The sequence below is a fragment of the Anthonomus grandis genome, chromosome 1, assembly GCF_022605725.1.
Source record: "Anthonomus grandis grandis chromosome 1, icAntGran1.3, whole genome shotgun sequence".
Classification (NCBI taxonomy): Eukaryota; Metazoa; Arthropoda; class Insecta; order Coleoptera; family Curculionidae; genus Anthonomus; species Anthonomus grandis.
The window spans coordinates 56,455,416-56,470,385 of NC_065546.1; the positions used below are offsets into that span (position 1 = coordinate 56,455,416).

Consider the following 14,970-nt stretch of genomic DNA (forward strand, 5'->3'; position numbering starts at 1 on the left):
AAAAAAATTCCCTGAACAAAATGCATACATTTGGTCGTCAAAATTTGAAGAAAAAAAAATCTCTCAAATCTTTTTTTATGAGAAATTACTTACCGCTCTTCCCAACCCGCTATATAACAAAAAAAAATCGATGGTACTTGATTTTTAAACCGATAGGTATTTTTGATTTCTAATTAAAATTTCAAGAAATTTAAGGTTACAAGCCATACCTTAGTACTACTTACTAACTTAGGTTAGTTTTGTTTAGGGCACTCCTTCATTGCAATTACATTATTAATGTATTTTGATTGGAGTTTTAATTAAAAAAAAATACACGAGTTCTAATATAATAAAAATAAATTAATAATAAACGTGAAAAATTATTTATTACGTCGAAATTAAACTGTTACTCTAAATAAAGCAATCTTTAGAAAATTGATTAATATATGATTGGCCTAATTCAAACGCTTGTTGCAACTGTTCACTATAACATGCCTTTAATTTTATGTCATTTCCAGAAATATCCTCCTTAGTTAAATCAACAGCAGATTTAATACGTTTTGGAATATAGGTTTGTGCATGAACGATTCTTGTAAGCAGATTATTATAACAACTGCGCACATATAAAAAGAACTTCCGATCACATTCCTTCATATAATTTTCCAAAAGTATGACATCCTTCTTGAATATTTCAAGTTTTCCGATCTCCTTTTGTATATGGGTTTCGCCTTCGACCATATACTTCATGGCACATTCGTTGCTGAGCGTCTGAGGAATTTCCGAGAATTTTTTTGAATATTTCTTACAAATACAATGGTAATGTCCTATAAAAAATCTTTTATCAGTTTAATGAAACCTACGGACTTCTTTTTAATTACCTTCTCTTCTTGACTGTTTTTTTAACTGTTGAAATTGAATGTGAAGTGGCTCCAGTTTACGTTTGAAATTCGTTGGTTTTTCGAGTTCCGACATAGCGACATTTCTGTAAAGTTCGCTTAAAGAATGTCGGAGTTCTTCTCGGGAATTTGTCAATTCGTTGTCCGTTATAGTCGAGAGTTTCCCTAAGGCTTGGACGCATCGCTCCTTAGCTAAAAACGCTGCGGATATGTGCTAAAAATAAATGTTAAAATTTTGAAAAAACTTATACAAAAAATTCCTTACTTGCGTATTAATGTATAGTACTGCCAACAGAATTAGCTTCATATTAATTGTCGAATAAATGGCACTTTTTTTTTAACTAATAAATTCTAAATTGTGTTTTTTGTCAATTTATACTCAGCAAGTACGTGCGAAATGTTCAATATTTTAATCAGTTTGAAAAGTATAATAAAAAAAAAAAATTACATACACGGAGTGTAAAGAGATTGTAAAAGGACTTGAAATTTTAAGACATTTGAGGGGTCCCACGATATATAAATTCACCTCACAGGGTGTGGGTTGGGTTGGGTTGGGTAAGTCGAGGCTTCATCTTCAATATTTCTCATCCTGTCGGGTTGATCGCGTCTCTTTGTTTCAGGATTGAGTTCCATTGAATCTTTATTTGTACCTTTTAAGGTAAGTAAGGAAATATATTTCTTTATAACGATAGAATGTAAAATTTGTTCATTTAAGTGTTTCACATTCAGAAAATATGAATTGCACTGGTATTTAAAGAAATTTTAAGAAAATTATAACTTTGTTGAACCAAAAAAATAAGGTAAAATAGGCTAATAGGAAAAATGTTAAAAAAATATACTTTTTTTTAATTATATTCTAATACTAAATAATTTAAGTACACTATTAAAAAATAAGAATGTATGTCTTAAATTAGTTTTTTTTGTTACCAGAAACTCAACCAGTACGGAGTAGTTTTCAAGACTTTTCTGATGGTTTTAGTTACCAAAACAACGAATATTTTAAAAATAATAAAAATTGCTTCAAAATAATTTTATAGTACGTGTAGCATCGTGTTTCGAAAGTCAAATAAAATATTTCGGATTTTCTGCAATTTTATCATTGATGATATTAAAGTATTGGAGGAAACTATCAAATTGGTGGATTTATTGAATCTTTCAGCACTAGTAATTATTTTTGTAGATTTGTATTACATTAATTCCTTTGATGGAACCCTTAAGAAAAATGTATTGCGTAATAAAGACTCGTATGATTATATAATTCTAAAATGGCATTGCTATTAACCCATTAAGGCCCAACTTTTTTTTTTTTTGAATTTCTATTTGAGTTTTGGTTAACATGCTTGTTTTGGCTCAAAAAAATTTTAAAATTTTTTTTTTGATTTTTGGATAATTTTTTGATCATTGGGTCAAAAAATAGACCGTCCTCATATGAAGACGCTGGGCTTATATAATATATGTAATCCCATATTGAAATATAAAAAAAACAAATAAGTAAATACAAAAACTTCATATATTATATAAGATAAAACTGATAAAAAAATCAGAGGTGTTTATGAAACATGAATTAAAAAACTAATTTTTTTTATGAAAATTGTTAAAACAATAAGGTACACAAAGAGTGTCATTACATTTCGAACATAATGTGCGGGGTTTACTTTGGCATGTGTTAAATTGACATCTCGTTTGCTTTTCTCTCGTGGCTACCAAGTGATTCTTGCCATCATATTTTACGTTTTCTGTAACATTACTTCGAGACGTATTTGACAAACTCAAGGGACGACACCAAAGGCTACTCTTCTTCCATGACCAATCTTTAGGTATGAATAAGTCACATCCATCCTGAAGTCTTTTATGGATTTTTTTCTTTTCCGGTATGGATCATGTTATAGAGAATTGAGCTATTTACGATCGACATGTCTATCACTCGAGTAAAAGGGCACCAATACCATTTTTTGCGCCCCGTACTAATATGTGATGTTTTTCAAGCAACCAATCATGGTGGTAAGCCCCTCCCATATGCTTGTAGTTGGCAATCAAAAGAGGTTGTGCAACTGGAACACGACCAGCTTCTTTTTTGTTCCACCTTTGTACAATAGTGGTTGGTAAAAGTGTATCAAAGTTAGTTGCCACCGAAACGCACCTACTATCATTCCATTTGACTACAAGAATTTTTTGGCTACTGTGAAAGTGCCAGTCATAGGCCCCTCTCGGTTCCTTCTCGAGTTCTTTGGATGAGTTGGTGGGACACTTGGATGATCGATTTTTCCTTATGGTTCCTGTTGCTCGGAAGCCTTTTTCTTTTAGGCTACACAAGAGGTTGTAACTCGTAAAGCAGTTGTTAAAGAAAATAATGTGAAAATAAGTGTAAATAATGTACAAAGCGCCCATAATTTGTATCCAAACCGTATAGGCTTTTCTTTGATAAATTGCTTTAGGCCATGGTTTCCAAAATATTTTACAATCATCTCATCAATCGATAGAAATATATGGAAAACTCCGAATTGCTGATATTTAGTATTTATTGCCCCAAATAATGGCCCTATTTTGAATGATTTATCATCTTTGTTATCATTTGCAAGGGAATTGTCAGCCAAAGTGAAGACAAGATTTTATTTTTTTGTAGGCATTTCTGGAAAACGAATTTTTCACTAGAGGAACACCCAAATCTTCTCTTTCAGACCAATAGTCTCTTTCACTTGGTATAAGGCATGATAGCCAGAAAAAATAAAAAAACCCTAAAATAAAAATTTTCAGGTCCTCCGAATTTACAAAAAAATCATGTTTATTTTTCTGTTGGGCGTATCTCATCGTCTCTGTTTGAAGAAGATTATAAAGATCGTCATCAAAAAACTTCTCAAATATTTGTAGTGGTATTAATTCCTGTAATTCTTCTTTTATTTTGTGAAAAGCTTCGGCACAACCTTCTTCTTCAATATTTTCATACATGGGTTCTTCCTTAGTCCATTTTGGTGTCCAGGATTTAGTGCTGCGTGCAACCTTTTCCCTTTTTATGAAATTTGACAGCGGTAGATCATCTTTCGATTCCCAATCATTTTGTTCTTCTACCTGTATCTCCACAACCCCTGGGACGTCCTGGACATCAACCGCCCCTAAGTCACCATCGTCGATATCGTCTACGTCCGTCAATTCATCCACTTCGGGAGGTAATAGCGCAATATCAGCATCTATTTGGTTAGAATATAGATATTCCACCGCATCGTCTAAGTTCTTAAAACTATGTCTATTCATTTTGCCAGTCTAAAAATAATAAAAAAAATATGTAATAACCCAGTGTCCTCATTTGAGGACACAGAGATTTAGGTTAGGTTTTCGACTAAAAAAATTCAACTAGAAATATCATAATATTTTTTACAATATTTCTACAACTCTTTGGTTGTAAAACACACTAAAGAAAGTATCTTACCCCTACTACTAAAGGAAATATGACCTATGGGCCTATAGCAGGTCTTTCTAGTCAAAATCTTTAGGAAACAACGTGATTTTCGCCGGACAAGTAAACACAAACACTAGTAAATACCACCTGCAGAATATTGCGTAGGCATTGCTCCATAGAGAAATGAATATTAAACCTTTAAAAATGATACTTTTAATTACTCTATAGCTTTGTTTTGGTTCCTGTTAGAATCGTCCTAGAATTTTTTTGCACATGCGCAGATTGTTTTATGCGTTTTGGTTAAATTAGAATTGATTCCGAATTGAGAAGTTTGGTGTTTTGGTTTTTTTTTTGGACCGGTTCAGAATTGTCCTAGAATCGTCCAAAAATCCCTGCTCGAGAGTAGGGATCAATTCAGAATCAGGCAGTTCGCACATGCGCAAAAAATATATCCTTACAATTTTACTCGACTTCATCAATTTTGAGAAGAAGAAGAAGAAAAAGTAAATAAGTTGTGTAAATATATTGCAACACTTCTGGTATAACAACTTCCAAAACACCCTCTAAGTCGTCAGAAGAAGCTGATGTATCGCTAGATGTTAAAAGCTTCTCCTAATAAGCCAAAATACATTGTGTAAAAAAATCTTTGAAAAATTAACTACCTACTATTAATGCAGTTACATTCATTTTTATTCCAGTCCTAATGTTTAAAAAAATATAAAGATCCAAAAACCAAAGCAATAAGCAATATTCAAAATTTCAAAACAAGTTGTGTTTAGTAAATAAACAATCAGAATCAGCTGTTTACTGTCAGTGCGTCAAGCGTTCGGGTTCCATACCATGCAGAATTGAAACGGGAGCGGTTCCGGATTTTACTTTACGGCGCAACGAGTTCTGCGCAGTTCTAGAATCATCCCAAAATCGGAACCAAAACAAAGCTTATCAGTGTTGCCAGACGTACCATAATTATGGAATTGTACCATAATTTTGCAACATTTTTTGCTTGCTCCATAATTTGTACCATAATAATAAATGTACCATAGTTGTACCATAATTTTGTTTTTTTTTGGTTTTTATAAATTTCTATGATTATTTTTTATATTAATATGATATGAACAATTTCGCAGTAAAATGCAAAATGTACCATTTTTTATTATACCTAACATTTCAATAATGTTTTTATGCAATATTTTTATGTTTTTCTTGTTTGGTTAAACCAATTTATCTAATATACAAATTTGTATATGTATTTGTGTTAATGTTTATCTATTTTTAATTTTGATTTTGAGCGCAATGTTTTGTTCATTTTTCAATAAATTACTATCTTTGTTAAAAAAGTATTTTATTTCTACTAGAAATCGTTCTTTTAATTAAAAGAAATGATCAGAATAGGAAATTTGATTAAATTCATAATCCATTATCAACAAAATATAACACATTTTTTAAGTTTGGCGACGGCGCGACTGTGACGTGGCGTCATACATAGGAAAAGGTTGTGTACTGACAGAATTGTATGATTGTACCATAATTTTATACAAAATTCCATAATTTTGGCCAGAATGTACCATAATTCTCACCCAATCATCTGGCAACACTGAAGCTTATGTAAAGCAGTCAGTCATTCCGTAACGTTTGCACAGTGAGGTCGTTAAGTGCGCTTATAATTACGAATGTTTTGAGTATGATAGATTGAAATTGATTAGTCGGATACATTATATTTTATAGTATTTTATTATTACCGTTTACGTTTAGTTTCCGCCGACGTGCGTTTTGTCTTTTATTTTATTTGTTTTATTTTTTACGTTTGGCCTATCTTTGAAATATAATGAGTTTGGAGAGTAGCCATTATTTATTAAAAAAAATTTACTTGGAATAACTTTGTTGTGAGATAAAAGGCTGTCCTTTATAGTAGATAATAATATAATAATGACTATAATACTTTTTCCAGGCTATGAAAAATGGACCCAAAAGAAGAACGCAGGTTGCTCAGTCTTTATGATGAAGTTGAAACTGATGAGCCAGAGGATGAAACTGAAACTGAGTCAGGGGACGAAAATTATGAACGGGAGATCGACAGTACCAGCGAGGAAGATCCCTATGCTGGATCAGATGATAGAGTTGAAAGTAATGGATGGGAAGAAACATATGACGACATACCAGACTTTCAGTTTGATCATGCTACTGCAGATGTACAGTTACATTTCGACCATGAACCCGCACCGCTTGATTAACAGCATTCAACTTTCAAACAAATTACTTGAACGTAAAACTCACACAACAGGGAGAGAGCACCCTTAGGTCGAATCGCAGGGAAAATATTACTACCAAAAAGCTCAAGAAAGGTGAGCAGCGAAAGAGGAAAGTGTATGTTTCCAAACGAAAAGATAGGCGTGAGGTATTGATGATTACAACCAAATTTCATCTCGAAATGATCGAGACCACTAATTCTTACAATCAAATTAAATCTAAGCCAAAAGAAGTCTCAGAATATAACCTAAATATGGCAGGTATTGACAGAAGTGACTGGCTGACTTCTTATTATAGCTGTCTAAGAAAATCTATACGATGCCGATGGTACAAAAAAGTGATGTTCTATTTGGTTGATATTACTGTTGCCAACAGTTTCCTTCTTTATCGGGAAATAATTAAATTAAAAACAAGCCTTCTAAAGTTTCGAGAAAATATCATAAAAGGACTACTTGGAATTTCACCAAATATAAAAGATGGCCGAATACTAGTCAAACGTGGGTCGATAAATAATCCCATAGGATGTTCAAAATCAATCTTTCCTGAATCTATACCTACTTTACAACATACTTTGGAAAAAATTTCCGTGCTATGCGGTTATAGGAGAAACAGTTACTTCTTGCGATGTCGGCAATGTTCACAAAATGGAAAAAGAGGACAAACGTCATGGCGTTGCTCTGGATGCGAACAAAAGCCTCCCCCCTATGTGTAGGAAATTGTTTGCAATTTTTCACTCATAGATAAATTTTTGCAGGAAGCTTTGTAAAAAAAATAAGATTTATTTTTGCGATGATATTGTTTGTTTTTTTAGTTTTTCTAAGAATCTACCAGTTTTTTTTAGATAATTTTTTAATAAAAATTATATGAAAGTACGTTTTTATTTTATTTATTTTAGACAAAATTTATTTCTACTACTGTACGTCTGCAGTAGCAATCGTGTGTCCCTTTACATAAAATTTTTTGATATAAGTATAGGGACATGTCTGTAATAGCAGACACCTATTTTTTTCTATAAAAAATTAAAAAAACATTTTTCTAGATACTGATCAGTACTTATGATCAGTATTTATAATAAAAGCCTATTAAAAAAAAATTAAGTGATGTTCTGAATAGCTTAAAGAACACCAGGTGTCCGTGAATGTGTTAATACACAATGATGGATTTGTTTTCTTTGTATTTATATTTATATTGTAAACACTCTATCTATGAGTGAACATATCTAATATCTTATAAGGAAATATAAACTGTCTATTATTATTATTATTATTATTTAGAGGCAAGTTCTTATTCTTGCGCCATTCGTTCAATGAGTTTATGGCTGCTTGAAGTTTATTGCAGTCCTTAATAGTAGGTATCAATTCTACAGTATAATTTTTTGTCATCACAGTATAATAAGCTGTTTACTTCCAGGTACTTAGAAATGGTATTAATAAATGAGTTGAAAAATAGAGGTCCCAATATGGAGCCTTGTGGTACGCCTGAAGGAGCTAATATTTCAAAGCATTCAACATGTAAAATATAAGGAATCACATGCCATATTTTGGTTCAAAAACATTTCCGATAATAGTAAAAAACATATTAACATATATAAGATAAATATCCTTAGCGACCTTAACTTTTAAAAGTGACATAAGACTGCGTACCGTTCAGTTCTCCCTCCAACCGCACTAGATATTTACCCTCTAGATACAAAAAACCCAAATTTAAAAAAAATATATAATTTTTATTGCTTATATACATATATAATGTAACCTTAAACTAACAAATTAAACAGCAGCACAAATGGCAAAATTGGCAACGTCTTCCGCGGCATCTTCGCCAGCCTTCTTCACCTGATTAATGGAGCAAGTCTCCAAAGTGGGAATGATCTCGGTGACCAAAGCGGTGGCTTTGGCTACGTCTTCTACAATATGCTGGGGGGCGGACGAGGTGTCTTTGGCGATCTCCTCGATGATCTTCGCGTAGCACTTGGCCTTCTTAATAGCGTTACCGGAGCAATTGTCAATGTCGGTATCGAGGGAGGCGATGCTCGTCTCCATAGCCTTGGCGTTATTAAGAGCATCGTCCACGTACGATTGCGCTTTGGACACTTGGGCGGTGATACAACTTCCGAGGTTGTCCACCATGTCATTGGGGATGTTGGAGAACTTGTCGATGTAATCTTGGCACAGTGTTACGTCGAAACCTGGTTATAATAAAATTCTTATTAATGCGACCGTTTTCGAATTATTAAGTAGTTCTTCAATGACTTCAATGTTGAACAAAACCTTGATACTGTCAAAGGCTTTACGAAACTCTTAATATCTCGAAAACTCATGTAACGATTTATGTGATGCTTCATTTTAAAACTGATGAGCATCTTTATCAAAAAGGTCGTTAAGAGTTTTCTTGTAAATGTAAACGTTTTTCGGTTATTGAGTAGTTTCTCATTAGAAAATCTTGATACTGTCAAAGGCAAAATCTGTATTGTTGTGACGAATTCATAATGAGTTACTTATTTTATTGGGTATTACGTCACTTATAGCAAAAATCAATTTAGAAATTACTACCTCACACGCTCAAAAAATAAAAAGAAGAAGAAAATAGATTTATTCACTTAAAAGAAGTATGAACTCAAATCTGTAATGATACCGTTCGATATACTTAATTAAAGTTAAGGGGATTATTCACCCATAAATTCCTGTTTCCTGGATAACTTTAATTAAATTTGCGGTTTTCACTAATGAAATGTACATATTTTTTTCAAGAGTTGATAGATGCTAGTTTTTTTATTTTCTAAAATTTTGATTTTTTTATTTAAAAACCAAAAAGATAAATAAAAAAATCCTTCCATACATCTCTAGATCTATTTTATAAACATTATATTAAAAAACCATTTTAAAAAAATTTATAATAAATCTTTGAGAATGAAAATGCAAAATTTAGGCATTTTTCTTAGAATTTCTTGAACCGCCGATAAGTTTAGTATCATTTGGCAACAACGCACGGCCGGGCTAGCGTGAATCAAATCAAAAAACGCGCGACGCTTGTTCGGCCCAATCTGCGCAGACGGCGGTATCGGCTACTGGTCAACAGCAAATCAATATTATGTAAAATTAAAATGTTGAATTTTGAATGTTTATATAGAGGGTAATTGATTGATGGAGTTCACTTAGAAGTATTTTATTGCGAAGGTGTTCCAATTTTGTGCGCGTTGTTCTTTATACTATTAAGTTTTTTTTATGTTTATTTTTAAAAAATTAAAAAGGGAAAAGAAAAGACGGAAAGTCAAAACTTTATTATTCTAAACGAAAAAGTAGGCAGCCAAATAAGGATCATTTTAGGCCTAGAATGGCTGCAAATATAGAGTAAGAATGCCACATTGCTTTTACTATTTATATATAAATGAAAATAAATGATTCATTTTGTAAAGAAAACAATGATGAAAAATTTAAGATTTTTTTTTTAAATGTCTACTGCCGGAAATTGTAGATCCTAGGCGTAATAGAGGCATGAAAACTCGAAACCAATCTAGAAATTGAGCTATAAATGATTTTATTTTAGCGGTTCTCAAACTACTGACTATTTTAACATTTAATATAGTTTTTTGGAAAACCTGTATTAAATGTTGGGTGTTTGGAAAAACTGTATTAAATCGCAATTCTTTATCGAACTATTAGTTTATAGCAATCATACATAAACACTAGTCCAACAAATACTGAAAATGCCCACCTTTATAAGCTCCATGCAATATTACAGATTTACATCGACATTTAGGAGGGAAAAAATAAGAATGTCAAAATACAAATAAATAATAAACAATATTAGAGGTCGATTCGACGTAATCAGAGTGAAATCGGATCATTGATTTTAAGTTTATCGTGTTAAACAAAGTAATAGTCAAAATGGTGTATACCTTACAAGAAAGAATAGAAATAGTGGAATTATTTTTTGCTAACAAGCAAAATACGTTTCGAACAGCGGAACTATTCAATGAACGTGAAGAAAACAGGAATGTACAAAGAAAGTATGTCATAGAATTAATTAAAAAATTCAGGGAAACAGGGTCGGTGGTCAATAAAAAAAGGAATATTGAGAAACCTGTAAGGAACGATTATAATGACATTAGTTTCATATGAAAAAGCATTTTTTTCGTCAAAAAAGTGCTTACTTTAATAGTTGCAACCGTTTTCGAGTTATTAGATGTTCGTCAACAGATTGAAAAAATATTGATACTCTCCACTATTGAATTTTTTCCTAAAAACCAGGCCAAATATCAAAAATTAAAATCAGCTTTAATCCAGTTGCCCTTAAACCCTTAAAACGAGAAGTTCCTCCGCATCAGTCCCGTATTTCGTATGGGAGGTTGAAATTGCGTCAGAGAGCATCAGAGAAACCTTAATCATAGCACAGCAGAAAAACCGGAATATTAATGGCCTTTAACGTTAATTTTTCTTGGATTATGCTTTTTAAAGCTTTTTAGTAAATTACGAGGTTTGAATGATTTATTACTACGCATTTAGTATAATTCTGCTTTGCAAAACGTGGATTAGTGAGGACTTACCGGCAGCAGTAGCAGTGGCAACCAAATCATCCAGTTTCGTTTGCAACGGTTCTAACACTTTATCCAGTTCACCTTTGGCTGAACTGGTCACTTCAGTGACTTTCTCATTGACGGTGGTCATGGCTTTATCCAAAGTGGATTGGGCTTCAGTGAGGGCTTTGTCGATGACCGCTAGCAATTTTTCAAGGGCGGATTTTGCTTCGTCTTTGCCTGAGCCCAGAGTGCCTCCCAGGGCCTATACGGAAATTATTATAGGAAGAACTTTGGGTTAGAATTATAAGACGTACCTGAGCAAAAAGAGCTGCGCACAAAACGGTCACTACTAGTTTCATCTTGGGTGATTTCTTTTCGAAAACTGTGAGGTGCTCAGCGGGAATTGGATATTTTATACCACTTAGCGGCAATACGGGGATTTTTTTCGCTATTGTTAAGGTAAGTGGATTAATTGTTCTAGGGTAATCAAGTGTTATCAGTTACAAAATGTTTGTAGTAAGTATTGGGTCAATTTAAGTAGGTGCTTTTTAAAAAGTATGTTTTTATGGGGAAAACTTATTGTTCAGAATTTTCAAGATAAATTACTTAAACAGTATAATATATGTTTGTGATTGTAATATATATATGTTTACATATGTACAATGGCCCAATTTTCCATTTCGACAGTTGATCTAATTAAAACAAAATTTAATGTAGAGCCTTCCTTGCCATTTTAATGTTTTCTGCACATGTAAACCACCAATAGTGCAATAGGCCACGCCTATTATTAAACCAACGGAGTTCTTGCAGTTACATGCTGGATTGTCTGGAAATGTGACTTTCCTGATCATTTTTGTGAGTTTATGGTTTAAGTCACATATTTTACACTTTTTACCGTGTTTCCTCGTTCAGGAACATTCTGGATCACCCAGATATGTTACTTTTTTGAGGTATTTAGACTAACTACAGACAGGAGATGATATTTAATAGCAATCATCCATGTTTTGTGAGTCTCTTTGATCCTATGGAAAAGTTACTTTTGTGATGTATTTACACTGATTACTAACGGGAGATAACATTTCATAGCGATCGCCCATGTGTTCTGGATCTCAGATAGATACATGTGAGCATTTCATAGAATTTGGGCGTCAAGCAGGCAAAAGAAACGACCAAAGAACCTCTATTTGGATTTTCTAGTGGGTATTCAAGTGATGTGCTGACGAACTTTTATTGAAAGATTTATAGTTTTCGACCCTTTAGCTTTAGATGTCTTTGTTTATGTTTAGTCTGTAATATGATATAGGGACTTTTAAGTTTAAGGCATGCTAGATTAAGAAAAACCAGATTGAGACGGTACGTCGTATTGTACGCATTAGCGAGTTGGCTTGTATAACCTTTTTTTTAGAATAGATCGTTGGTGAAGCAGTTTATTTTTTTATTTTTATTTATTGTTCCTTCTTACATCAGAAGTGGGATAAAATTCGCGTATTAATCCGCAAGTATAAAGAGGCCGCGAAAAATACTTGAAATTTTATTATATTAAACCATAATTACGAGAATGGAGCAATTAACGGAAGTGTTGGCGGCTACACTTAAAGAAGTAAGAGACGTGTCGTGTCGTAATTCGAGTCCTGTGACCGCTATCGAAATTCCGAAATTTTGTCCAAGTGATAGAGATGGAGCTAGCAAGTGGTGTGAACAAATTGAAAAGCTTGGTGATACATTTAAGTGGTCGTCCCTTGAACAATTAACGAGAGCAGCTTCTGGACTTCAGGGAGAAGCGAGACAATGGTATAACAAGTGGCAGCCAATTGAAAAATCATGGGAAAGTTTTAGGGAGGAGATTTGTAGTTTCTATCCTCCAAAGAGGAATCTAAACGAAAAGTTTCGTAAGGCCAGCCTGTATACCAGCCGAAGCGCCACCTCATATTGAGAGTATGCCAGAACAAAAATTTCTTTAATTCAAGCCCTTAATTTTGATTTAACTAAAAAACAATTGTTGGAACTGGTTATAGGCGACTTAGATGATATTCACGTTAAGACTGCTGCTTTTAATAGTAGACTAGATTCAATTTCAAGCTTATTGACTTTACTTGCATCATATGAAGTTGCTCAACCTACAACCAGTAATTTTAACAATCGATTGAAACGGCGTTTTCCGAACACTGACAGTATGACGAGTGAACCCAGTGTAAAATTGTGTTACTTTTGTCGTAAGCCTGGTCATTTACAAAGGCAGTGTCCGGAAAATGCAAAATCAAATTTTATACAGAAAGAAGCTGATAGCTCGTTTATCTTTAAAATAAAATGTAATTTTTGCAATAAACTTGGCCATACCGCTGATAAATGTTTTCAAAAACTTAAACAAGAAAAGCAGAAAGGTTTTAATATCAATAATTTTTGTATTGAGCTAGATGACAAATTTTGTACAAAATTTAAAATTCAAGATTTTGAAGTAAATTGTCTAATTGATACCGGGGCTGAGTGTAGTTTACTTTCTAAAAAGATTGCTGGTAAATCAAGCTGCCACATGGAGACAAATTTTACTTTATTAAAGGGAATTGGAGGTAGCTTTGTTTCATCTCTAGCAAAAACTACAATAAATATTGAAAATAATGGGACTGCCTTTAAAATAACATTTTGTATAGTTGATGACACCGACATATCTTTTGACGCTATTTTAGGTAGGGATCTTTTAAATTATAAGGGCGTAAAAATTTGCACCGATTCTAGCGGTACCAGAATTTATTTGGAAAGTCCTACCTGTAAAGCCGATTCGATTTCAATAAATTCATTTACAAATTTTTCTGACAATATTTTGTCGCCTTTGCAAAGTAATTATTTAGAAGACCTAAAGAAAATGCTTACAAAATTTGCAGCAAATATTACAACCGGGAACTCTGTTTCTGCAGTAAAACCTGCCGAATTTGAAATCAAGCTTTCTGAGAATAAAATAATCTGTTATCGTCCTTATCGTATGCCTCTTTCTGAAAGGGAGATACTTAAGAATATAATAGACGATTTATTAAAAAATAAAATAATTCGTGAAAGCAATTCCCCTTATGCCAGCCCTGTTATTTTAGTCCATAAAAAGGATGGTAGTTCCCGATTGTGCTGTGATTATCGAGCTCTCAATAAAATTACAATAAAAGATAAGTGGCCCTTACCCAGAATCGATGAACAACTTGACAGGCTAGGTCAAAATAAGTATTTTACTACACTTGATATGTTCACATTTTATCACACTTGATGAGTTCCACCAAATTCCGGTGGCCAAGGGCTCTATCGAGAAAACCGCGTTTATTACCCCAGATGGCCACTATGAGTACCTGAGGGTCCCTTTTGGCCTTTCGAATGCACCCGCTGTGTTTCAGCGTGCCATTTGTAATGCTTTAGGAAAATTGCGGGATAAAGACTGCTTAATTTATTTAGATGATATTTAAATTACTTCTCTTACGATCGAGGAAGGATTAATAAAGCTAGAGCGAGTTTTAACAGCCTTAGCAACTGCTGGTTTCTCTTTAAACATCAAAAAATGTCGTTTTTTTGTAACATCTATTGATTATTTAAGCAAAGAAATATCGGCTAGTGGTGGCAACATAAGGTCAATGCACTTTTAAATGCCCCAGACCCTAAGAATGTAAAGCAGGTAAGGCAATTTATGGGCCTAGCTGGATATTTTAGGAAATACATCCCAGAATTTGCATCTCGTACAGCCTGTATTACAAATTTGACAAAAAATAACGTAAAATTTAATTGGGGGGTAGAACAGGAAGTAGCAAAAAGCTATGTTTGTGCCTTTCTTAGTCAGAGACCTCTCTTAGCAGTTTTTAATACGGAGTTGGAAACAGAGCTACACACAGATGCTAGTTCAATAGGTTATGGAGCAATTTTATTTCAACGTCATGGGAAAGAGCTAAAAGTTGTTTCATATTTTT

At 33.1% G+C, this 14,970-nt stretch overlaps 2 protein-coding genes across 2 annotated transcripts; both read right to left on the reverse strand.

Moving 5' to 3' along the window:
- Nucleotides 1-390: 390 nt before the first annotated feature.
- On the reverse strand, nt 391-1,244 carry LOC126736638 (uncharacterized). Its single transcript, XM_050441133.1, has 3 exons — nt 1,141-1,244; nt 858-1,089; nt 391-803 (listed from the first exon to the last, which is right to left on the reverse strand). Exons 1-3 carry the CDS (start codon nt 1,180-1,182, stop codon nt 391-393), a joined length of 687 nt encoding a protein of 228 aa, XP_050297090.1. The 5' UTR covers nt 1,183-1,244.
- A 6,974-nt stretch (nt 1,245-8,218) lies between these two features.
- Nucleotides 8,219-11,510, reverse strand: LOC126739609 (uncharacterized). The gene is made up of 3 exons (XM_050445367.1): nt 11,347-11,510; nt 11,060-11,294; nt 8,219-8,701 (listed from the first exon to the last, which is right to left on the reverse strand). Exons 1-3 carry the CDS (start codon nt 11,389-11,391, stop codon nt 8,283-8,285), a joined length of 699 nt encoding a protein of 232 aa, XP_050301324.1. The 5' UTR covers nt 11,392-11,510; the 3' UTR covers nt 8,219-8,282.
- Between the last annotated feature and the right edge of the window lie 3,460 nt (nt 11,511-14,970).

Bases quoted from the DNA above. Each gene is read 5' to 3' on its own strand.
- LOC126736638 (XM_050441133.1), bottom strand. From the start codon at position 1,182: ATGAAGCTAATTCTGTTGGCAGTACTATACATTAATACGCAA. The intron at 1,090-1,140 runs GTAAGGAATTTT...ATTTATTTTTAG, and splicing joins TACTATACATTAATACGCAA to CACATATCCGCAGCGTTTTT. The intron at 804-857 runs GTAATTAAAAAG...GATTTTTTATAG, and splicing joins AAAACAGTCAAGAAGAGAAG to GACATTACCATTGTATTTGT.
- LOC126739609 (XM_050445367.1), bottom strand. From the start codon at position 11,391: ATGAAACTAGTAGTGACCGTTTTGTGCGCAGCTCTTTTTGCTCAG. The intron at 11,295-11,346 runs GTACGTCTTATA...ATTTCCGTATAG, and splicing joins GCGCAGCTCTTTTTGCTCAG to GCCCTGGGAGGCACTCTGGG. The intron at 8,702-11,059 runs GTAAGTCCTCAC...TATTATAACCAG, and splicing joins TGCCACTGCTACTGCTGCCG to GTTTCGACGTAACACTGTGC.